The sequence below is a fragment of the Gambusia affinis genome, linkage group LG17, assembly GCF_019740435.1.
Source record: "Gambusia affinis linkage group LG17, SWU_Gaff_1.0, whole genome shotgun sequence".
Classification (NCBI taxonomy): domain Eukaryota; kingdom Metazoa; phylum Chordata; class Actinopteri; order Cyprinodontiformes; family Poeciliidae; genus Gambusia; species Gambusia affinis.
In genome coordinates this window covers 22,523,858-22,549,742 of record NC_057884.1, presented here as the reverse complement: position 1 = coordinate 22,549,742, position 25,885 = coordinate 22,523,858, and the positions used below count along the sequence as shown (strand labels likewise).

Sequence of the window (25,885 nt, the reverse complement as noted above, 5' to 3'; positions counted from 1 at the left end):
GTAGAAGTTCTGAATGAAACAGAAAATATTAAGATTTTATCCACTTTATTATTCAAAGCATCATCATTAGACTTTCATCAACTGGTTTCAAGATGGGAATGTTTTACTGTAAATAAGGTATTTATGAAAGTCAGAGTTGATGAAAAAATCATTTTAATGTAAATATTTAAATTTGACCAGGAAAAGAACAGAATGAGCAGCAAATGAACCAAATGCAGAAGAAAATATGTTTTTATTTTAATCACATGAAGAAAAACTGCAGCAAATTTACAAAAGGAAGATTTAATATTCAAATCTGACATGTTGAGAAAAATCGGAGCCGATAGAAACAGAAAATTATCAGTGATTGAGAAAAACTGATCAACATTTCAATAAAACCTGATCAATGAAAAAAAACAACATCTTGATATTCAGTGTGAAGCTTTGACTGGAAACAAACAGAAAAACATGAGGATCCTGGAATAATCCTGGAATAATCCCAGCTTCCATATTTAAAGGACTGGAAGAAGAAAAAGTTTCCAAGGATTCAATCAGAATTGTTTCACCAAGAAATAGATTGTAGAGACTGAACTATCTGTTCAACAGTGAGAGAGTTTCTCTGACAGGAAGAAAATATTTAAAATATTTAGACTCTTTAGACTCAAATCAGGACAAAAACACTGAGGAACCAGACCTGGTCCTCCAGAAACCAAATCCAGGAATCAGAGGTTCAGTGAATTTGGTGTTGAAGGTGTGGAGGAGGATCAGTGAGTCAGAGGAAACTCTGTAGAAGGACAGAATGCCAGCAGGACAGTCCACATACACTGATACTCTGTTAGAGACAGAGGAGGAGGAGAGACCAGTTTTTATGTTATTGTGATAGACAGAGTAACCATCAACATCAGAGCAGCTCAGCCTCCAGGAATGATCATTATATCCAAACCAACAGTCTTCACTGTATCCTTTCCTCTTGATTCTTCTGTAACTCACTGATATATAAACTTCTCCACTCCACTCGACCTCCCAGTAACAGCGACCAGTCAGACCAGTTCTACACAGCAGCTGATTCCAGACTTCAAATCTGTCTGGATGATCAAGATATGACTGAAGCTCCTCCACATGTGTCACCTTCCTGTTGTCTTCAGACAGTTTGAGTCTTCTGCTCACTGTGTTTGTGTCGATGGTGAGTTGACAGGAATCTGATGGAGAGAACAAACACAATCCAGCTGCAGTTATTGATCATTTATTGACACTTTGATGATGACTCCTGAATGAGTGATGTGACAGTTTGAAGATGAATGTGAGCTGCTTTGTCATGAATCAGATGAAAACACACTTACACTTCCTCAGACCTGGTGTAAATCGGACTCAGCAGGCTCCACCCTGAAAGGAGGATCAGACCATCAGTCTCTGTCAGCAAACATGGACATTACATGTCTCTCAGACACACATTGTCCTCCACTGAGACAGGAACAGTCCAACATTTGGATTGCAAACTGCAGTGGATGTAGGAAGGACAGTTGGTGCTGCTGCAGCACAACTCATTTCTCCAAACACAGGAAAAGCTCCAACAGAGAGGAGAAAGGAAATCCCATTTCCCAATTCCATCATCACACACCTCTGACCAGTGATGTCAGTAACGCGTTAATTTGTAGCATTGACTCACCACTTTCAGTAACGAGTAATCTAGTGTTATTTCAAATCTAGTACTACAGTTACTTATCAAAATCACAGCGTTATCTTCTTTATTATTTAATGATTTCCTCACAGTCTTGTGAGTGACTCTAATGTAAACAATGGAGGAGATACATTTTGTTGAAAAACTGGAACTATTTGAGTTTCTGTCAAGTCCGATTATTACACTTTTTTTCATTTTTAAAGTCGCTGCAGATTTAATGATCGGGTTCCTTTTTGGGCTCGTTTTTGAGCATCACTCATTTGGGCTTTGAATAAGCAGAGACTCATAAAAATCAGAATTTGTCCTATTAAGGGAGTTTTAATCAGTGAGACAATATGAACAGCAATAACGTGAAAACAGCCAAATAAACTGTCCATAGTTGGAATGATTATAATGGCAACTTAACGCCATTATAATTATTAACAAGATAAGTCACAAAAGCCCATCTGAGCTGTGGAGCTGCAGAAATCTCTGAGCTTTGAGACCAAAAGGACATCAGAACCTGGAGGCATTTATGGGGCTTTAAAATCCTTCTTAGATTTTCCAGACAACAGTGGACAAATACAAATTACTCAATCTATTTTTTGTACTCTGACAACCTCTTCAGTTCAACCTCATCAGTGGAGACACATTGTTGATGTTACCATTATAAATTAGCTGACAATTAAGTTTGAAAGCTCAATGTTATTTTCACAGGAGGCACGTTGTTGTTAGAGCTAGTAAAAACATTAATGTAAAGAGTTTTTCAAATCAAGTAGTCAGTAATATAACTAAGATTTTTTCTGTAATCAGTTCGATTAAAAGGCTTCAAAGTAACTATGCCCACACTGCCTCTGACAAACACCTCCAACCTTTCAGCACTTCCTCTACCAACCAACACCACCAGGTGGCGCTGCACACATTTACAATGAGACCAAGAAGAAGAAGCAGCTTCCTGAATCCAGCAGCTGCAGTAATGACTTGTAAAATTAATCCTCCCTCCACTGCAGAAGTTCTGGATCAGCTGATCTTGTCTTTTTTATCTTTCTCAGTAAATTTATCAGAACTTTGGATCTGAACAAGTTTCTGCTCTCATTTCTACTTTTTCCTCATCATTCACTGGATTTTTTCCCTCCTTCTGGGAAACAAGAAATTTACTTTCTTTCCTGATTCCATTTATATGTTTGATTATTTTCCAGATGTCGCCCCCAGGTGGAGATCAAAATAGCAAATAGATAAAACTACTAAATTATTACATTTCTATTTTTTCCTTATGAATGTTTTTTTCTAGAAGCTGCTTCATGTGTAAAATATTTTAACTCAAGTTTGTGACTTTTGCTTAAAATTCAAAGTCATTTATTTCTCTATCTGTGAACTTTTAAACATCCATCTGACCATTATGAAGATCCTTTTCTTCTCCTCTTTGCTTCTTGGGGCTGATTGGTCAGGAGCTCCATCCAACATTGTTTTAAAGTTCTTTCTATCCTCCGTAGATCATCATGGAAATCTAACTGCTGAACTCCTCTGACTCTCTGATGAGTGATGTGACAGTTTTTTTTTTTTGATCAAGGTCTTTTTATTATTATTTTTTCACATACACCACACACACACATACACATAAAAAAAAACAAAACCTGACGAAATATACAACAAAGAATCCCTCCCAACACTCCCCTCCTATACCGGATCTACTACCCCAACAAGAATACACCTTTTATTCATACATCAGCCGATACAGAGCACAGGTTTGCACACACAGAACCAATATTTGACCTTTACAAAAAATTATCTGCCGAAATATTCTCACATAAGATAAATGGCTGCCAGATGTCAAAGAATTTGTTTACAGATCCCCCAACAGTATATCTGATCTTCTAAATGAATGTAAGACATAACTTTAACAATGTCCATATCTTGGAGGATGTGGATCCTTCCATCAAGAAGAATGATTCTAGCCAGTAGAGAGCAGAAAGCTAACACAGTCCTCTGATGTTTGGAAGGAGGTGCTGGAGCCAAAAGAGAGAGATGAGTGGTGATGACAGACAGTTTGTCCAAATATTCTGAAAGATGTCAAAATGCCTTGCCAATATCTGTATAACTTTGGACAAGACCAGAATGTGTGTAAAAGTCTGAGATTGTTTACAACGATCATGGATCAAGTCCTTTTGAGTTTGCAATCTGTCCTTAGTCTGTAAACTACTAACTTGAATTGAACTATAACATGAGACATATTGAGACAATAGATATTTTGAATAATTTTTCAACTGTATCTGATATGGACTCCATTCCATCTCCACTTGACCTCAAGGAATCTAAATTGGTATCATTAAATGAACTGAGCAGGAATAGACTTACCATAGAGCGCCTTGTTACAGACCACATCAAAACCTCATCAACAAGAGAAGTTGGTGGATGTAGAGGAAACATCCAGAGTTTGACATTACAAAATGTCTCAATTGTAAATACCTAAAAACTGTGACTTGTGAATATCAAATTTCTGTATGAGCTGAATGAGAAAACTTATTGTCATATAAAGATCATTTAGAGAAGTTATTCCAAACTCCAGGCATAAAAAACAGAATCCATTAGTGAAGGAGCAAACATGTGATTATGATACTGAGCAGATATTAATAATCAGTTTTTAAACATCCTCCTGCACTGATTCCAGATTTTTATTGTGTGAGTTATAACCATTAGAAGTATAAGTTGAGATTGCTGATTAAACTAGCCAGAGTAAAGCAGAGAGATTAGCTTAATTGAATTCCTCTCAAAGTCACCTCAGCATTGTCCTCTCTCAACCAGTACAGTAAGGCTAATATTAGCCCAGTAATCATAGAAATTGAGTGACAATACCAAGACCATGTAGCTGTAGCTCTTAGCCTATCCGCTGGGTCCTTCTTATTCCAAATAAATGACGACAACTCACTATTTAAATTTGTAAAGAAAGTCTGAGAAACACTGCAGCTCTGAAATAGATAGTAATTGGCAGTATTGCCTTGATTATATTGATTCTACCTCCCAAGGATAGAGGAGATGCTAGTGATGTCTTCCTGGTTCACCAGGAGAGGCAGATAGTTTGCTGATAAAGATCTTTGTGACTGTGAGTAATCCAGATACCAAGGTATTTAAATTTAGCAGGGCTAATTTTGAAAGGACTGGACCGAGACTCCATTGAGTCACAGGCATCAATTCACTTTTTTGAAGGTTAACCTTATAGCCAGAAATGTTTCCAAACTTTTGAAGTAAAGTAACTCAGGAATACTAGATAAGGATCTGAGACTAAAGAAGTGTATCATCAGCATATAGAAACTTTATGTTCAGTGCCAAACCGATTAATAACTTTAATTTTGGGGTTCAAAAGCCACTGCAAGTGGTTCAATTGAATTAATAAAGTGGCGAAAACATCTGCCTCACGTTTCAATTCAAAATAACTGGATAGATTACTGTTAGTGCGTACTGCTGCCATTGGCAAGGTATATTTTCATTAATATATTCCGAGTTCCTATTTATCTCCATTAAAGACCCTCCACTCTTTAATTTTCCTTGTGATCCATTCTTAGTCAGGAGAATATTCCAGAAAACTGGGTAATGATCTCTGCCTCCAGATGAGGCGTCTAATAATCTCATTTCACAATCAGCTGAAATCTTCCTGGACACTCGTGTTAAATCAAGGACTGATCCATTTCCTGGATCAACATCTGTTCTTGTCTCTCTTAAACCATCCAAACATCATCAGTTCTTACCCTCTAAATATTCTTCTGCTGTTTCTCCATTTACTGTTTGGTTTCCATCCTATAATATTCCATGTGGATTATAGTCACCACATATTAATGATTATCTATACCTTTAATCTGGATTAACTGATTGTAATCTAACTTCCATAATTGTTCATTTCATCTCATTTTTTATTTTCTCTATTGCTACAAATTCTAGATCACTTCCTCTACTTCTCTGAACATAGATAATCTTTTCTAGATGTTTCTCATCTTCCTGTCACTGAAACATTTTGTCATGTCTCTTAAATAACAATAATATCTGCTTTATGACGTCATTTATCTTCATATTTTTAACTTCCTGTCCATATTAATTCAAATTCTTCAAAGGGTTATTTTAGATATTAATGACTGTTTAGATTAAAAATCTCTTGTGGTTTGTATAACAGTGAATTTCAAGAAAGTTCTGACTTTATATTATATATATTCTAGATAAATTCCTCCACTTGTTTCTCTGAATATAGATGATTATTTTAACATGTTGCTCATCCTCTTCCTGTTACTGAAACATTTCCGCTTATTCTAGAATCTACAATTAATCTCAGCCATATCTCTTCAATACCAATAATATCTGTTGATCTATTTTATCTGAACAGTTTAACTTCCGCTCCATCAGCCAATCAGCTTCTTGTATTTTCTCAGTAGATCCATCAGTGGAAGCCCCGCCCAGCCCATGATGCTCCTGGTTTGTGAAGACAGAGAGACAAACTGAACTCTGATAGGAAACAGTTTCAAACTGATTTTCTCTCTCCAACCTCTTGGTTCCACATGGAGCTATATTTGGCCCCCTGCTGCTCTGACTACCATGTCATTGTGGTTCCAGTAGATGGGTCGGTTTCCCAGGTTCATTCAGTACCATGTGAAAGATTCTGACAGTTTAAATGGGCTGCTGTGTAAAAGTTATATAATCAAAATTACCAGAGATAATTTGAGTTTTTAAACTGTCATGAGAGACAAATGGAAAATGTTATTCATTAATTTATAAATGTCATGGTTGTAAACTAAATATTTAGTTATCAAATTAAACATTCAACTTCATACTAAATGTTTCCCAGCAGACTGACTAAAGACATTTCTCCCTCTTCCTCCTCTATCAGACCTTCTCTGCTCCTGCAGCAGGTTCCTCCATACCTGAGAGCTTCCAGTCTCCAGTGTGGATCCTTCAGTCCAGCCCACAGCAGCTTCACTCCTGAGTCTCCTGGATGATTGTAGCTCAGGTCCAACTCTTTCAGATGGGAGGGGTTGGAGGTCAGAGCTGAGGCCAGAGAAGCACAGCCTTCCTCTGAGACCAAACAGCCTGATAAGCTGCAGACACACAATTCATCACATGATGAGAATATGAGAACATTGAGGTAGAGATCAAAGTCTGAATTGGACATTTCCGCGAGTGGAAAACACACAAAAAACTGGTGTTTAACCTATTAATAATAAGAAACATTAATAAAACTGTATTTCCTTTTGTAAGTAAAGAAAATCAACATTTCCTGCACAATGGTTTAGAAAATCTGACAACTGCTGTTTGGAAAGATCTGTAGTAATGATCTTTTGTTCAACTAGGATGCAGCAATCTGTCAAATATGTAGAGTTACACAATCAGTCGAAGCCTGACCTCCACTTTTATTAATAACGTACTGTTTTGTTCTTTCAGCCTGGAGTAAATAAAATTTAGCCATTATTATGTGTTGAGATTTAGCATGTTAACCATGTCACAGTCAGACATCTATTATTATAACAAATAATAATTACATCATCATTGAAAGAAGGTAAATGAGAGAAATCTGGTTTCTCCAGGATTGAGAACATTTTACCTGAGAGTTTCCAGGTTGCAGTTTGGACTCTTCAGTCCAGCAGAGAGAAGCTTCACTCCTGAATCCTGCAGGTTGTTGTTACTCAGGTCCAGTTCTCTGAGACTGGAGGACTGGGAGCTGAGAACTGAGGACAGAGCTTCACAGCTTCTCTCTGAGAGGTTACAGTCACTCAGTCTGAGGAGACAGAGAGGAAAATATTAAATAATTCTTCAAAATGTATGCTTTTTGTTCCAGTCAACGATATTTTTTTTACACAGATTGAAAAAATATCATATTTTTCACATCTTTATGATACATTTGTTGTGAACTAGTTTATTCTATAGTTGCAATCTGTGTCCTTACAGAACTTTGTTGGAGGCTTTAACCACTGGCAGCAGCCTCAGAAGAACCTCCTCTGAAGCAGAGTATTTCTTCAGGTCAAACACATCCAGATCTTTTCCTGATGACACTAAGATGAAACCCAGAGCTGACCACTGAGCAGGAGACAGTTTATCTGTGGAGAGACTTCCTGAACTCAGAGACTGTTGGATCTCCTCCACTAGAGAACGATCATTCAGTTCATTCAGACAGTGGAACAGATTGATGCTTTTCTCTGCAGACACATTCTTACTGATCTTCTTCTTGATGTACTGAACTGTTTCCTGATTGGTCTGTGAGCTACTTCCTGTCTGTGTCAGCAGACCTTGTAGGAGTCTCTGATTGGTCTGCAGTGAAAGTCCCAGGAGGAAGCGGAGGAACAAGTCCAGGTGTCCATTTGGACTCTGTAAGGCCTGGTCAACAGCTCTGCGATGGAGAGACTTTAGTTTAGTTTTATTAAATAATGAAGATTTCTCTCCTGACCCTACAAGGAACAAGGGCGGTAAGTAAACAGATGGCAGGATGGATGAAGATTTCTTAGAAGTTTGTGTTTCTTCGATCAGGTTGACTCCAGAGTTGATGAAGGTCAGATGAACATGAAGAGCAGCCAGAAACTCCTGAACACTCAGATGGACAAAGCAGAACACCTTGTCCTGGTACAGACCTCTCTCCTCTTTAAAGATCTGTGTGAACACTCCTGAGTACACTGAGGCTGCTCTGATATCGATGCCACACTCTGTCAGGTCTGATTCATAGAAGATCAGGTTTCCTTTCTGCAGCTGATCAAAAGCCAGTTTTCCCAGAGACTCAATCATCTTCCTGCTCTCTGGACTCCAGTGTGGATCTGTTTCAGCTCCTCCATCATACTTGACCTTCTTCACTTTGGTCTGAACCACCAGGAAGTGGATGTACATCTCAGTCAGGGTTCTGGGCAGCTCTCCTCCCTCTCTGGTCTCCAACACATCCTCCAGAACTGTAGCAGTGATCCAGCAGAAGACTGGGATGTGGCACATGATGTGGAGGCTTCGTGATGTCTTCATGTGGGAGATGATCCTGCTGGCCTGCTCCTCATCTCTGAATCTCTTCCTGAAGTACTCCTCCTTCTGTGGGTCATTGAACCCTCTGACCTCTGTTACCATGCCAACACAATGAGGAGGGATCTGATTGGCTGCTGCAGGTCGTGTGGTTATCCAGAGGAGAGCAGAGGGAAGCAGTTTCCCCCTGATCAGGTTTGTCAGCAGAACATCCACTGAGGTGGACTCTGTAGCATCAGTCAGGATCTCCTTGTTGTGGAAGTCCAGAGGAAGTCGACTCTCATCCAAGCCATCAAAGATGAACAGAACCTGGAAGTGTTCAAAGCTGCAGATTTCTTTGGTTTCAGTAAAGAAGTGATGAACAAGTTCCACCAAGCTGAACTTTTTCTCTTTCAGCACATTCAGCTCTCTGAAAGTGAATGGAAATATGAACTGGATGTTCTGGTGGGCTTTGTCTTCAGCCCAGTCCAGAGTGAACTTCTGTGTTAAGACTGTTTTCCCAATGCCAGCCACTCCCTTTGTCATCACTGTTCTGATTGGTTGATCTCTTCCAGGTGGGACTTTAAAGATGTCTTCTTGTCTGATTGTTGTTTCTGGTCTGTCTGGTTTCCTGGATGCTGTTTCAATCTGTCTGACTTCATGTTCATCATTGACCTCTCCAGTCCCTCCCTCTGTGATGTAGAGCTCTGTGTAGATCTGGTTCAGAAGGGTTGGACTTCCTGCTTTAGCAATCCCCTGAAACACAGACTGGAACTTCTTCTTCAGACCAGATTTAAGTCGATTTTGACAAACTGCAGCAAGATGTTCTAAATAAACATAAAAAGTTAAATCAGGAATGAATCAAAATCATATTCTGAAGAGGTTTGAATAAATGTGATTCCAGCTCTTCAGACATCAGTAAATGTCTGATTTATCCATCAGGTCAAATCTTTGTAGAAATCCTCTTACTGCTCTGTAGACGGTCAGCTAGCTCCTCCTGCTTCATCCTCCTCAGGTAGTTCAGTGTGATCTTCATCACTGCCTCTCTGCTGCTCCTCAGTTCTTCTTCCTCACCTTCCAAAACCTCATCATCTTCTCTCTCAGTCCCTGAACATTCTGGTTCATCTGGAATGAGAACTTTCTGGATCTTCTTCAGCTCATTCTTCACAAAAGTCACAATGTTGTCCTCCAGCAGCTGGAACAGAATATTAGATGAAGGAAACATCAGATGGAGCCAAATACCAGATGGATGTTGGACAGACTGACAGTCCTCTGGTCTACAAAGTGTAGCATGGAGATAACTGTGAACAGAACCCATAGAAAAGTAGTTCTACATTTACAGACCATAAATATGGAGTCCAATTGTGTTCGATGATGCTGGACAGATGGACCACTGGGAACCTCTGAGCTCTGCTGGTCCAGTCTGTGACAGAAACAGGAACAATTAGGAAGCCAGGAAATATTCATCCAGCAGTATTCACAAGTGAAATAACCAAGAGTTTTATATTAAAACTCCTTGAACCAGAAAAGCAGAGCATCACATGAACATAATGCAAAGAGTTTAGAAAGAGGAAGATAAACTGTCATGGAAATGTGTGTTATCAAAGAATGAGTTTGTTCCAATAACTAGAGAAGGATTACTCTTTTTTATTTTTATTCAAAGGCAAAAACTTTCAAAGGCCCATCTCACTGAACACAGTCAGTAGAAAAGTCCTGATAAACACACATCACATTATTATATAGTCAATAAAAAAGAACACACCCAAAGTCTGAGCTTACCTCCAATACCAGGTGGAAAATAGAGACAAATCCTTACCCAGTGTCATGAAACTGTCACTCACCTCATTGGAGGGAACAATTTCAATTGGACTTCTGTTTTAAAAAAATACCCAACATCACCATCAGGAAATGACAGCTGACAGCGAGTCTTATGAGAAACCTCTAGTTCTAGACAAGAATCAATGATATAAGTGCTTTGACACACACATGGTGACAAAACATTCATATACACAAAACACTATCAAAACAATATTATGTCAAATTTAAACAAAATAGTTCAATTGAAATTTTCTATTACAACTAGAAGGATCAAGTACATTAGCATCAGAATCACCCAGTAGACATTTTAAAATTTGATGCTGAACTTGGACTTCAAACAGTCCACAGTGTCAGCAGATCTGATGCTGGTGGAGACAGTTTCCTAGAGCTTGGGGACAATAGAAGTGAAGGCTCTGTCCACACAGGTCTTCAGGACAGTGTGGGACATCCTACATGTTCTGATGACTAGATCTGAGGTGATGTGGACATGAAGGACGACTGAGCATTTTGAGCTGCTTTTAATATGAAGGGTGCTTTATAAATAAAATTGTGTGTCCATGTGCAGTCATCTCCTGGGTGTTATGAGAGTTTTAAAAATGTATCCTGGAAATCCTGTTGAGAATAAATAATTCTGTGTTTTCCTCTATCTCTTTTAGCTTGTTACATGCTCACACTTTGCTTCCGCCTCCTGATTGTTTATTTTTGTTTTATTGTTGGCACCTTTGACGGTTCACTGGTGGGGGGCGGGGCTCAGCCAGCCCAGGTGTTTTTAGTTGGGCTGGTGGCGCACCTGAGAGGGATGAGTGATGGTGGTGTGCACGAAGCTGCGGTAGCAGCGGAGTTCGGAAAGGAAAAATTGATTAAAAAATACGGTGCGGGAAGGCTCTGGATGAAAAAAAAAAAGAGTACCTTCACTTCGGGACGGATCCACCCAGAGGGGAGTGTCGGAAGTTTTGGTCGGGAGGAAGTTTTGTTTTGATTTGTTTTTTTTTAAAAACCGGCTGGATGCTAGGAATTTTAGCACCGGGGAAGTTACACGCCTGCTAAGACCAACCACCATCGAAATCACCAAAGGTGCAGGTTTTTAAGGAAAGGGGAAAAAAAAACTATATATATATATATATATATATATATATATATATATATATATATATATATATATATATGATATATATATGTTAAAGACAAAGAAAACATAAAAACTATTAAACAAAACGCCTGATGCATGAGGGATTGCGAGGGCTCTCCATTCTCCATGGATGCCATCTGGATTGAGGAATATAACCTACTGATCGGACGTCTAAGGTAAGCCCCACCACACTGTGTTTTCCGTCAGGTGCCCTTTTTGTTTCTTTTTCTCGGTTTCCTTTTGTTTAAAAATCATTACGTACTTAATGTTGCGGCCCCTCTCTCCCGTAATCTGTATAAAAGATATAAGAATGAGCCAGGGCGAGGGTAGCGGGTCGTAACAATATACACAAATGCACAAACATACAGTACACTCAAGCAAAGCTAAGGTTAAAGGAAATGACATATTAGGGAACGCCCTATTTGGGGTGTAACTTAGATGAATAAATAAATAAATGAATGGGAACATCTGAGTTCTTACTGATTCAGTTTCCACACATACAGCAATTAGAAACATCTCACCTCTCTGATGGTTGAGATGCAGGAGATTTAAAGTCAATGCCCGCATCCTTTGACCTGTCACTCTTCAAGGACACACAGCTGGGTTCTGGTTCTGGTTCTGGTTTGAGTCTCTGATGGATCCTGACAGAAACATGATGATTAAAACTTAATCTGTTCAGTCTGGAAGAAACAGCAAAGAGGAGCAGCAGCTTCATCATCGCGTTGCTCTGCTGGAGTATTTAATTTATTCTTTGAAATTAGAAAGTGCACTTTAAACTGATTAGTTTGGAATGTGATTGGGATTTAATTTTTTTTACTATTTTTAAATTTTGCTTAAATTAACCTTATTATTGAAATGTTGAATCATGTTAAAATTATTACTGTATAAATCTAATAATATGCATTAACCAATTCCCAAATTTAATGTATATATTCTTTGTATATATGTACATGATGATAATTGTTTGTTTAGGTAAAAACACTTAATGTGTATTTCTGATCTTTTAGGTCAGTTTTCTCCTCTTCTGTTGGACCAGAATCCTCATCTGGATATGAAAATATTGAGCCAGAAAATGGATAATAGACTTGATCATTTTGGAATTAATTTACTCAGATTCAGATATTTTGTGTCTCTAAACTTGATGCTGCAGTTGTCTTTTTGTAATCACTTAATATATTTGCATCAAGGCTGAAAGCACTGCCTTCTGTTTTTCATTCACACCTCAGGCTTTTTCTAAAGGACATTTTGCTGCCGATCTAGCCCTTATGTGTTGCATTACCATGGAGACATCAATGCCATTGATTTAATATATATGAAAATTAACAAAAACTCAAATTCAGTTTAATGGTTTTATGACAACACAACAGTTACAGCAGTTAGAAACATCTCACCTCTCTGATGGTGGAAATCCAGGAGATTTAAAGTAAATGTCCAAACATGATGATTAAAACTTAATCAGCAAAGAGGAGCAGCAGCAGCTTCATCACCACGTCTGTTCTGGCCTGATATAGTGAACGCTGTGTGAAAAGGGCTGTGGACAGTTAGAGATGGTGACCTCACCTCTGACCTTTGCTCTGGCTCTCATCTTCCCCACACAGAGTGGTTTTAGAGGGAGGGACTCCCTCCTCTCTGTCCTCACACTGATCCATGCTGCTGAATTCACATCAGCTCACACACACTTTCTACCTTCACCTGCAGAGGAAACACACATCATTCATCTGCACATCAACTCTGATCATCCTTTACATCATTAGAGCTGGAAAAAGATCAGCTGCTCCTCCTCTGATTGTCAGGTCTGAATACCTCCTGAAAGATTAATTTACATTTGATGCATTGAACAAGACATGAAGCTGGAAGCGTTCACCAATTAACCGCACAGCACCAGATTGTAGCCGTGGTAACAAAACAATCTAACTATGAAGAATGTTCTTTCAACTTTTACAAGGTAAACTTTCCAGACCAATGAAATCTTAAAATTAAATGTCAAACAATTAATCTTCTTTGAATGCATCTATGATGAATCTATTAAACTAAAATTAACAGCTTAGAAATTCTGAATAAAAAAAGTTAAATTTCCATATCTGTGGTTGGTGTTAAAATGTTAGCATTTATGGGATCCCTGAAGTCTTTGGGGGCGTTAAGCAATTAAGCAGTTAGTTCATTTATGCCAAGGGACGCTCTAAATGTGATCAGTATTACATCATGTTTTTAGATCCACTTACTGTTGGCTGACTTTGGATTTAACAGACGTGTAAATAATTAATATTTATTTTTAATTGATTTTTATTATGTTTTTATAGTTGTGGGTTCAAGTGTTTTCTGTAATGTCATATCAGTGTCAGGTGAATGCAGTCAGACAGCAGAGAGGCAGAGGAAGCTGCCATCAGCTGCTGCACTTCTACTATCAGTCCACTAGATGGAGACATGGAGCAACATTTACATTCATTGATTCAACCTGAACAATTCTTGTAGTTCACAATTATTAATTTCTACAAGTGGATTATCTGTTCCATCAAAGATTAATAATCCGAATCAAACCCATTTTAACAATAACATTTTATTTTGAAAGCAAGTAATATGATACTGTTGCTGACGTCAATGGTCAGACTAGAATTTGATACCAGAAAAAAATATTAATATGTTTGGAGAATAAAACAGTGAAACATCAGCTGTTCATTGTGTTGTTTGATTCCAGTTCATCAGTAATCTAATAATCCTGTAGATTAACCTTCAAACAGCAGAGATATTAAAGTTTCAGCTGAAATCAGAAGTGAACATTTTCTACAATCATCAGAGTTTAGAAACAATCAGAAAAGTTCCTGATGAAAAAGTTCAAGTAGGAAACAAGTCAAACTTACAGTTTGTTCAAACGATCCAAAGAGTTAAAGAAGAAAAATTATACAACAGGCTGAGACGCAACTAACGGACTGGAACAACATCTAAATAAAGCTTCTTCTTCTTCTTTCCTTTTTTATTGCGGTTATCACACAACTTTTTGGTGCATTAGCGCCACCTTCCGGATGGGAGGAAGGATCTGACGTTTAACTATTATAATCTCCCCTTAATACCTGTTGTTCTTAGAAAACTAAAATATTGCTAAAAACTACAACCCCACATGATCTCTGAAACAATTCCCTGATGTCTATTTTATTTTTATTCCTAATTAGATCTCTAAGTAACACCTCTCTTTCCTGAACTTATTTATTACATTCTAAATCATATGTTATACTGTTTCTAAATCATATGTTATACTGTTTCTGATTTTCCACAATAATTACAACAACCTTTATTATGTTTATTAATTATTAAGTACTTTTTTAATCCTGTATGTCCAAACATTATTCTAGATATAACATATTCTTCTTTTTAATTCTATTTCATTTCCTAAAATCCCCAACTTGTTTTTGGATGCTATAATAAAATCTAGCATTGCCTCCTCTATCCCATTGTTCTTGATATACATTTTAATAATATTCTTGACCTCATTTTTACTTATTTTAATATTTAAATCAATCAGATTCTTCTTTGCTGAACTCTTAGCAAAACTATCAGCCAACTCATTTCCTATCACACCAATAGGAATCCAAACTAGTTTAACATGAGAATCATACTTTTTAATCCGAAAAATTGAGTGAATTATATCTAATATAATATCTGGCCTTGATTCTGAATGTATCTCTTGAATTCTTATTAATACTTGAATCTGTACAAATTAAAACCTCCCTCTCTCTTGTTTTCTCAATCCTTTCTAAAGCCATTAAAACAGCCATTAATTCATCTGTATACACTGTCAATTTATCTGTTATTCTTTTATTTCTCATAATATTTAAATCTGGAATTACAAATGTCATTAAACATTTTAGAAGCATCTGTATATATTTGTATATAATCTGAATATTCTCTTTCTATATAACTTTCCACCTCTTTCTTTTCTGTCTCCCTTTTTTCAGTAAGTTTAAATCAACTTCAGTCCAAATATCCATAAACTTCTACATTATTTAATGCCTCTTGTAGTTTCCTATTTACAAATTCTATATTTTTTTCCCTCTTCCAAATAATATCATCTGCAATTAATGAGACACCAAAAGATTTATTTATACTACTAATAACATCATTAATCATTATAATAAATAGCATAGGACTTATTATATTACCATTTTCAACTTGATATTTTGAACTTATTTCCCCACCTATTTTTGCTCTAATAAATATTTCAGTTAAAATTGTTTTAATCCATCTACATATTTTACCCCTTACATCTATTTGTTTTATTTTAATCAACAGCCCTTCTTTCCATAACATGTCATAAGTCTTTTCCACATGTAAGAAGAAGAGTCCGTCTGATTTCATGTTCCAGACATGATGCAGGATCTATTGTTCTTTATGTGTTTAACAGTTTGGCATTAGCTCAACTAAGTTTCATGTTTTCAAATTAGCGGTTAGTGAACCCAACATTTTGTTTAGCTGTCGCTACCTTTGGTAATACCTACTGACAATTTTATTACAAACATAAATTGTCCATTACAATCATGACGGCCATTTTGAAAAATGTACACCAGAAAAATAAAACACAAGATTAAGAAAATATAAATGATTTCCATGTTTCTGGTTCTGTAGGGAGGAATTTGACACCAAACATTTTCATCTAATTAGCAATTTTAGCGTACAAACTTAACATTTCATGACTACTATGGTGGCTATTGTGAAAAAACTTAAAACTATCTTTAAATATAATTTCCATAAGTCCAATTGTCTATGATTTTAAACAAAAAATATTTATGTGTAATAAATATTGAAAAATTTACTCCAAAAATAAATTGTTCTTGATGATCCTCTTGAAAGTTGGCTGCCAACTTGGATCAGTTTTTTTTATAGTACATAAAACTGGGACACAAGTTTAAATTAATCTAAAGATGATTAGTTTTAGGAATCAATAACTTTTAACTGATAAGCAGCAACTTTCTTAAAAATAGTTTTCTCTTGTATAAAGAGAGCTAAACATCTTTTCATAAAATGAAGTGATAAATATTTCATATGTTGAATTTAGAAAAAGAACTACATTAAATGTGTACATTTATTCTGTGTAAAAAGTATTAAATACAGATTGAATGAATATAAAACTTGTACTTTTTTCATGTTATTAAACGTCGGCAGCATTCAAAATCAACGGTTCTTATTTTTCTGTTATGCCTCCATTCTTCTGTCATCGTCACATCCTCACCTTTTTTATCAGCCATTTCTGGTTCAGACGTTGATGCTGCTCCATCAACCATCTTATCCAGTTTTTATATGTTGAACCAGAAACACAAAAAGTCTCTCATCCCAAACTGGACTCCGTTTTGACCAGAGACTTAATTAATAGTAGAACCTGCATTAGCTGCTCAGCTGCAGCCTGCAGTCAGCAGCAGATAAAATTAGATTCAGTTTTGTTATCAGATTTAAATGTAAAATATAGCAGAGATGCAGCGATCAGACCTTTTCTGTCCAACACTGATCTCCAGTTTTCATTCTGCTCTGATCTTCCAGTTCCTGGGATTTTTATCCAGCCCAAACCTCTCCTTGGGCTGCCACCTTATCGTGGTGGAGGGGTTTGAGTGCTCCAATGATCCTGGGAGCTATGCTGTCCGGGGCTCCATGCCCCTGGTAGGGTCACCCAAGGCAGACAGGTCCCAGGTGAGGGGTCAGACAAAGGGCAGCCCGAAGACCCCAATGATGGTTAAAAACTTTGGACTGCATGCTCCCTCGCCTGGACGTGGGTCACCGGGGCCCCACTCTGGAGCCAGGCCTGGAGGGGGGCATGACGGCGAGCGTCTGGTGGCCGGGCTTTTACCCATGGAGCCCAGCCGGGCACAGCCCGAAGAGGAAACATGGGTCCCCCCTCCCAGGGGCCCACCACCTGTGAGAGGGGCCAACGGGGTCGGGTGCATTGTGTTATGGGTGGCAGCCGAGGGAGGGGACCCTGGCGGTCCGATACTCGGTTGCAGAAGCTCTTGGGACGTGGAATGTCACCTCTCTGGTGGGGAAGGAGCCGGAGCTAGTGTGTGAGGCTGAGAGGTTCCGGCTAGAAATAGTCGGTCTCACCTCGACGCATGGCTCTGGTTCAGGAACCAGTCTCCTTGAGAGGGGCTGGGCATACATCCACTCTGGAGTTGCCCAAGGTGAGAGGCATTGGGCAGAGTGGGCATACTTGTTGCTCCCCATCTCGGCGCCTGTACGTTGGGGTTTACCCCGGTGAACGAGAGAGTAGCCTCCCTCCGCCTACGGGTGGGGGGACGGGTCCTGATTGTCGTTTGTGCTTACGGGCCGAACGACAGTTCAGGTTACCCACCCTTTTTGGAGTCCCTAGAGGGGGTACTGGAGAGTGCTCCACCTGGTGACTCCCTTGTTCTGCTGGGGGACTTCAACGCTCACGTGGGCAATGACAGTGAGGCCTGGAGGGGCGTGGTTGGGAGGAACTGCCCCCCCGATCTGAACTCGAGTGGTGTTCTGTGGAGGAGTTCAAGTATCTCGGGATCTTGTTCACGAATGGGGGAAGAAGGGAGCGTGAGATCGACAGGTGGATTGGTGCAGCGTCTGCCGTCAAGCGGGCGCTGTACCGGTCCGTCGTGGTGAAGAGAGAGCTGAGCCAAAAAGCAAAGCTCTCGATTTACCGGTCGATCTACGTTCCCACCCTCATCTATGGTCATGAGCTTTGGGTCATGACCGAAAGAACGAGATCATGGATACAAGCGGCCGAAATGGGTTTTCTCCGCACTGTGGCTGGGCTCTCCCTTAGAGATAGGGTGAGAAGCTCAGTCATCCGGGAGGGACTCAGAGTAGAGCCGCTGCTCCTTCACGTCGAGAAGGTCCAGTTGAGGTGGCTCGGACATCTGGTCAGGATGCCTCCTGGACGCCTCCCTGGTGAGGTGATCCGGGCACGTCCCACCGGGAGGAGACCCCGGGGAAGACCCAGGACACGCTGGAGGGACTATGTCTCTCGGCTGGCCTGGGAACGCCTTGGGATTCCTCCGGAGGAGCTGGAAGAAGTGGCTGGGGAGAGGGAAGTCTGAGCCTCCCTTCTGAAGCTGCTACCCCCGCGACCCGACCCCAGATAAACGGAAGAAGATGGATGGATGGATGGAGAAAAATGTTCTGTAGGTTCTGAGTTTCAGGTAGAAGTTCTGAATGAAACAGAAAATATTAAGATTTTATCCTTTTTATAATTCAAAGCATCATCATTAGACTTTCATCAACTGGTTTCAAGATGGGAATGTTTTACTGTAAATAAGGTATTTATGAAAGTCAGAGTTGAGATTTAAAAAATCTCTTATTGTCATTTAAACAGGAACAGAATGAACAGCAAATGAATCAAATGCAGAAGAAAATGTGTTTATTGTTCACTAAGTACATGAAGAATAACTGCAAAAATAAACAAAAGGATCATTTAACATTTGAATCCAAGATGTATTTAAGAAAATAGGAGCTGAAAGAAACAGAAAATGCTCAGAGATTGAGAAAAACTGCAGTAAATTAAAAGAATATTTGACTGGAAACAGAAAAACAACATGTGGATCCTGGAATAATCCTGGAATAATCCTGGAATAATCCCAGCTTCCATCTTTAAAGGACTGGAAGAAGAAGCAATTTCTAAGGAATCATGTGTCAGAGTTTCACCAAGAAACAGTTTGGATCCATGAAAACACATTTAGAGACTGAACTATCTGTTCAACAGTGAGAGAGTTTCTCTGACAATAAGAAAATCTTTAGACTCTTCAGACTTGTTCTCACTAGAACCAGGAAGATAGAGCACATAACACCAGTTTTTAAATCTCTCCACTGGCTCCCTGTAGCTCAAAGAATAGATTTTATAATACTGTTGTTAGTTTATAAATCACTGAATGGTTTAGCGCCACAATACATTGAAGATCTGCTGCTGTTGTATCAACTTTCCAGACCTCTCAGGTCTTCTGGTTCTGTCTGGATGATCTGCTCTGCATCCCCAGAACCAGAACCAAACGAGGAGAAGCGGCATTTACCATCTATGCACCAAAAATCTGGAACAAACTTCCAGAAAACTGTAAAACAGCTGAAACACTGATTTCCTTTAAATCTCAACTAAAAACCCACTTGTTTAGAGTTGTATTTGAAATGTAATCAATTGCAAATTTATTGACGGAATCTGACTTGATGTTCTGTTTTTATTGTTGATTCCATGTTGCATTGTGTTTTTGTGTTTGATTTGGTGCAAAGCACTTTGAAATGCCTTGATGCTGAAATGTGCTATACAAATAAAGTTTGATTTATTGATTGATAGACTCAACTCAACACAGAAACACTGAGGAACCAGACCTGGACCAGACCCCAAATCCAGGAAACAGAGGTTCAGTGAATGTGGTGTTGAAGGTGTGGAGGAGGATCAGTGAGTCAGAGGAAACTCTGTAGAAGGACAGAATGCCAGCAGGACAGTCCACATACACTGATACTCTGTTAGAGACAGAGGAGGAGGAGAGACGAGTTTGTCTTTTATTGTGCCAGACAGAGTAACCATCAGCATCAAAGCATCTCAGACTCCAGGAATGATCATTCCATCCAAAGAAACAGTCTCCACTGATATATTTCCTCCTGATTCTTCTGTAACTCACTGATACATCAACTTCTCCTCTCCACTTGACCTCCCAGTAACAGCGACCAGTCAGACCAGTTCTACACAGCAGCTGATTACAGATATCAAATCTGTCTGGATCACAGGGATATGACTGAAGCTCCTTCACAAATGTCACCTTCCTGTTGTCTTCAGACAGTTTGAGTTTTCAGTAGATCCATCAGTGGAAGCCCCGCCCAGCCCATGATGCTCCCTGTTTGTGAAGAGAGAGAGACAAACTGAACTCTGATAGGAAACAGTTTCAAACTGATTTTCTCTTTCCAACCTCCTGGTTCCACATGGAGCTATATTTGGCCTATATATATTTATAGATGGGTCGGTTTCCCATGTTCACACAGTACCATGTGAAAGACTCTGACTGTTTAAATCAGCTGCTGTTTGAGAAGCTATGCAAGCAAAATTAGCAGAGATTTTGAGTTATTAAACCGTCATAAGAGACATAATGGAGTTCAAAATGTTATCCATTAATTTATAAATGACATGGTTGTAAACTAGATATTTAATTATCAAACTAAATATTTATCTTCAAACTAAATGTTTCCCAGCAGACTGACTAAAGACATTTCTCCCTCTTCCTCCTCTATCAGACCTTCTCTGCTCCTGCAGCAGGTTCCTCCATACCTGAGAGCTTCCAGTCTCCAGTGTGGATCCTTCAGTCCAGCTCTCAGCAGCTTCACTCCTGAGTCTCCTGGATGATTGTAGCTCAGGTCCAACTCTTTCAGATGGGAGGGGTTGGAGGTCAGAGCTGAGGCCAGAGAAGCACAGCCTTCCTCTGAGACCAAACAGCCTGATAAGCTGCAGACACACAATTCATCACATGATGAGAAAATGAGAACATTGAGGTAGAACCCAAAGTCTGAACTGATCATTTTCACGGGTAGAAAACACACAAGAAACTGGTGCTTAAACTATTACTAAATAGAAATATTAATAAAACTGTATTTCCCTTTGTAGGTATGAAAATCAGCATTTCCCACACAATGGTTGAGAAAGTCTGACAACTGCTGGTTGGAAAGATCTGCAATAATGATCCTTTGTTCAACTCTGATGCAGCAATCTGTCAAATATGTAGAGTTACACAATCAGTTGAAGCCTGACCTCCACTTTTATTAATTAATCTTTTTTTGGTTCTTTCAGTCTGGAGTAAATGAAAATTAGCCATTATTATATGTTGAGATTTAGCATGTTAACCATGTCACATTCAGAAATCTATTATTATAACAAAGAATAATTACATCATCTTTGAAAGCAGGTAAACGACAGAAATCTGGTTTCACCAGGATTGAGAACATTTTACCTGAGAGTTTCCAGGTTGCAGTTTGGACTCTTCAGTCCAGCAGAGAGAAGCTTCACTCCTGAATCCTGCAGGTTGTTGTTACTCAGGTCCAGTTCTCTGAGACTGGAGGACTGGGAGCTGAGAACTGAGGACAGAGCTTCACAGCTTCTCTCTGAGAGGTTACAGACACTCAGTCTGAGGAGACAGAGAGAAAATATTAAATAATTCTTCAAAATGTATGCTTTTTTCCAGTCAGCGATATTCTTTTTGAAACATATAAAAAATATATATTTTCCACATTTTTATGATTCATGTATTGTGAATTAATTTATTCTATAGCTGGGTCTCCAGTATTAAATGACTGAAATACAGCAGGCAGCAAGGAGGCTGGCAAGAGAAACAATTTCTATAGTGAACTTTCTATAGTGAATAAATCCAGTGTAAAAAAAAAAAGTATTTCTGCTGCTGGAACATGTAAAATTATGAATAGTCACTTTGAGAGCCAGTTTCTCTTTTACTCAATATCTGTTAGCAGCCAACATTGAGGAGTCAATGCACGAGTAAACAAACTGATAAACTATGACTCAATATTTATATAATCATTGACAGATTTTTATCAAAAATAAAAACAGTAACTGTCTGTGTCCTTACAGAACTTTGTTGGAGGCTTTAACCACTGGCAGCAGCCTCAGAAGAACCTCCTCTGAAGCAGAGTATTTCTTCAGGTCAAACACATCCAGATCTTTTCCTGATGACACTAAGATGAAACCCAGAGCTGACCACTGAGCAGGAGACAGTTTATCTGTGGAGAGACTTCCTGAACTCAGAGACTGTTGGATCTCCTCCACTAGAGAACGATCATTCAGTTCATTCAGACAGTGGAACAGATTGATGCTTTTCTCTGCAGACACATTCTCACTGATCTTCTCCTTGATGTACTGAACTGTTTCCTGATTGGCCTGTGAGCTACTTCCTCTCTGTGTCAGCAGACCTTGTAAGAGTTTCTGATTGGTCTGCAGTGAAAGTCCCAGGAGGAAGCGAAGGAACAAGTCCAGGTGTCCATTTGGACTCTGTAAGGCCTGGTCAACAGCTCTCTGATGGAGAGAAATTATATTTGATCTGTTAAAAAATGTAGAGAAAAATGATGGTGTATCATCTTTCATCAGGTTGACCCCACAGTTAATGAAGGTCAGATGAATATGAAGAGCAGCCAGAAACTCCTGAACACTCAGATGGATGAAGCAGAACACCTTGTCCTGGTACAGACCTCTCTCTTCTTTAAAGATCTGTGTGAACACTCCTGAGTACACTGAGGCTGCTCTGATATCGATGCCACACTCTGTCAGGTCTGATTCATAGAAGATCAGGTTTCCTTTCTGCAGCTGATCAAAAGCCAGTTTTCCCAGAGACTCAATCATTTTCCTGCTGTCTGGACTCCAGTGTGGATCTGTTTCAGCTCCTCCATCATACTTGACCTTCTTCACTTTGGTCTGAACCACCAGGAAGTGGATGTACATCTCAGTCAGGGTTCTGGGCAGCTCTCCTCCCTCTCTGGTCTCCAACACATCCTCCAGAACTGTAGCAGTGATCCAGCAGAAGACTGGGATGTGGCACATGATGTGGAGGCTTCGTGATGTCTTCATGTGGGAGATGATCCTGCTGGCCTGCTCCTCATCTCTGAATCTCTTCTTGAAGTATTCCTCCTTCTGTGGGTCATTGAACCCTCTGACCTCTGTCACCATGCCAACACACTGAGGAGGGATCTGATTGGCTGCTGCAGGTCGTGTGGTTATCCAGAGGAGAGCAGAGGGAAGCAGTTTCCCCCTGATGAGGTTTGTCAGCAGAACATCCACTGAGGTGGACTCTGTAGCATCAGTCAGGATCTCCTTGTTGTGGAAGTCCAGAGGAAGTCGACTCTCATCCAAGCCATCAAAGATGAACAGAACCTGGAAATGTTCAAAGCTGCAGATTTCTTTGGTTTCAATAAAGAAATAATGAACAAGTTCTACCAAGCTGAACTTTTTCTCTTTCAGCACATTCAGCTCTCTGAAAGTGAACGGAAATATGAACTGGATGTTCTGATGGGCTTTGTCTTCAGCCCAGTCCAGAGTGAACTTCTGTGTTAAGACTGTTTTCCCAATGCCAGCCACTCCCTTTGTCATCACTGTTCTCATTGGTTGATCTCTTCCAGGTGGGACTTTAAAGATGTCTTCTTGTCTGATTACATACACTGATACTCTGTTAGAGACAGAGTAGGAGGAGAGACGAGTTTCTATGTTATTGTGCCAGACAGAGAAACCAACATCAGAGCAGAACAGACTCCAGGAATGATCATTCCATCCAAACAAACAGTCTCTGCATAGTTATGGTAGCTGATATTATTTCCTGTTATAACCTGAGCCAGTGGCAGCATATAGATATTGAATAAGAGGGGTCCTAGGATTGAACCTTGGGGTACCCCACATGTGACTTTTGACCTCTTTGATGAGAAGTTTCCAATTGAAACAAAGAAATCCCTGTTCTTTATGTAAGATTCAAACCAGTTAAGCACTGGACCGGAGAGTCCGACCCAATTCTCCAGTCCATTCAGTAATATTTCATGGTCAACAGTGTCAAAATCTGCACTGAGGTCCAACAGAACCAGCACTGTGGTTCTCCCACAGTCCGTATTTATATGGACGTTATAAGGGCAGTTTACAAGGGCAGTTTCTGTGCTGTGGTAACCATGGAAACCAGACTGGAAGGAGTCAAAGCAGTTGGTTATCGTTAGGAAGCTATTTAACTGTTTAAACAGCTTTTTCAATAACTTTGCTGATGAATGGGAGGTCAGAGGTCGGCCTGTAATTCTGCAGTAGTGATTTGTCTAGATTGTTCTTTTTTATCAGTGGTTTGATTACTGCCATTTTCAAAGCCTGGGGGAAAACGCCTGATGAGAGCGATGAGTTTACTATTTCTCCATGGAGATTTCTTCTTACCAGACACAACCTTCATTTTAATTGGGGCAACGGAATCAATAATATCTGAAACTTTAGACTGAAAATCATTTACCAACTTATCTATGCCATTAGAGCTTAAGAGTGAGGAAGAAGAGTAGATTTGATTAAATGTTTCTGCTGTGTTTTCAGTGGGAGAACGTTTTGTGACGGTTGCTGTTTGTCCAAGTGGATTAAAGGATAAAGATATTCACACCCTTACTGATAACCAGGTCCAGTGTGTGTCCTTGAGTGTGTGTTGCTTGTTTGACATGTTGTGTTAGACCAAAAGTCTCTAAGATATTAGAGCTTTTTAGCCCCTCTGTCTTGGGGGTTGTCAACATGAACGTTAAAATCACCAACAATTATTAAGCATTCATAATTAATACATACGAGAGATAGAAGTTCATTCAACTCAGTAAAGAAATTTTCCACATATGTTGGAGTTTTGTATAAAGTTAGTGTTAAAGTCCGTTTGAGGCCTTTAATCTCAATTCCAAGATACTCAAAAGAGGTGAAGTGACCCAAAGAAATTTTACTACTATTTACTGTATTCTTAAATATTGAAGCCACGCCTCCTCCTTTTTTATGTTTTCTATTCTCACTTAAGAAATTGTAGTTAGGAGGCGCAGATTCAATTAGTACGATCGGTTCATTATTGTCATTCAACCATGTTTCTGTCAGGAACATAACATCAATATTATGCTCAGTGATGAAATCATTGATTAATAGAGCTTTAGCACAGAGAGATCTGGTATTTAGAAGAGTTTAAGTTTTAGTGACTTGGAGGCCAAAAGATCTTCAGTCTGAGGTTTGAATTAGGTCAACTGTATTTTATGTTTCTGTTTTTAGTAACTTTTCTCGTAGTGATCCGGACAGGTAACGTCCTATTTTGCAGTGCCGGGGGGCCAGACACATTCTGGGGTAAGACGGGTGTAAAAATAAAATCTGGACCCCGGCCTCAGACCTCAGAAACACAGAGTGATGGATCCTCTGGGAAATCAGAGGCAGGTGGCTTAAATGTAGTGAGGTCTGTAGCATGAGTGCTAAGGAGAAACGTCCCAAGTAGAACCTGTTGATTCATTCCGTCTGTAAAATTAAGAAACTCTGGTCCAGAAGACATTTCTCCAAAGGTGTCTTGTGAATCCTGTGAATGAGTGGATGAGCAAGGAGGGGGCGGAGGAGGAGGGGAACCAGTCGCTCCGCCTCCAGTCGATGTTGTATCAGCTTGTTTTGGCTCCTGATACGTGGAGGGTTCCATCCTAATCAGAGATCCTCGAGCCTGTTCTTCTGAAGCGATGATGACGTTGCTGTCCTTGTTGATAAAATAAAAAAGGTTTGCAGTGAGTAGCTTTATCCCATGTTTATTAAGATTGCGTCCGCCTCTTCCAAAAAGGTGAAAGCGCCGCCAGTAGATCCAGAGGTTATCGATGAAGGTCACTGAGCTGGCAGAGCAGGTTTT

General features: G+C 39.4%; 2 protein-coding genes and 1 pseudogene across 2 annotated transcripts; all 3 read right to left on the bottom strand.

The window, feature by feature from the left end:
• Positions 1-201: 201 nt before the first annotated feature.
• Positions 202-13,317, bottom strand: LOC122847060 (annotated as a pseudogene).
• Positions 13,318-19,905: 6,588 nt separating this feature from the next.
• Positions 19,906-21,065, bottom strand: LOC122847047 (ribonuclease inhibitor-like). The gene is made up of 2 exons (XM_044144407.1): positions 20,797-21,065; positions 19,906-20,368 (listed from the first exon to the last, which is right to left on the bottom strand). Exons 1-2 carry the CDS (start codon positions 21,042-21,044, stop codon positions 20,290-20,292), a joined length of 327 nt encoding a protein of 108 aa, XP_044000342.1. The 5' UTR covers positions 21,045-21,065; the 3' UTR covers positions 19,906-20,289.
• A 368-nt stretch (positions 21,066-21,433) lies between these two features.
• LOC122847006 (NLR family CARD domain-containing protein 3-like) lies at positions 21,434-23,694 on the bottom strand. Its single transcript, XM_044144353.1, has 2 exons — positions 22,103-23,694; positions 21,434-21,646 (listed from the first exon to the last, which is right to left on the bottom strand). The coding sequence occupies exons 1-2, from the start codon at positions 23,623-23,625 to the stop codon at positions 21,469-21,471; spliced, it is 1,701 nt and encodes a 566-aa protein (XP_044000288.1). The 5' UTR covers positions 23,626-23,694; the 3' UTR covers positions 21,434-21,468.
• Positions 23,695-25,885: the final 2,191 nt, after the last annotated feature.

Excerpts from the sequence above, each read along its gene's own strand:
- LOC122847047 (XM_044144407.1), bottom strand. The coding sequence starts at position 21,044 with ATGATCAGTTCAGACTTTGGGTTCTACCTCAATGTTCTCATTTTCTCA. Across the intron at positions 20,369-20,796 it reads TGGAGACTGGAAGCTCTCAG|GGAGCATCATGGGCTGGGCG; the intron begins GTATGGAGGAAC and ends CTTCACAAACAG.
- LOC122847006 (XM_044144353.1), bottom strand. The coding sequence starts at position 23,625 with ATGAGAACAGTGATGACAAAGGGAGTGGCTGGCATTGGGAAAACAGTC. Across the intron at positions 21,647-22,102 it reads AAAGCCTCCAACAAAGTTCT|ACTGAGTGTCTGTAACCTCT; the intron begins GTAAGGACACAG and ends CTGTCTCCTCAG.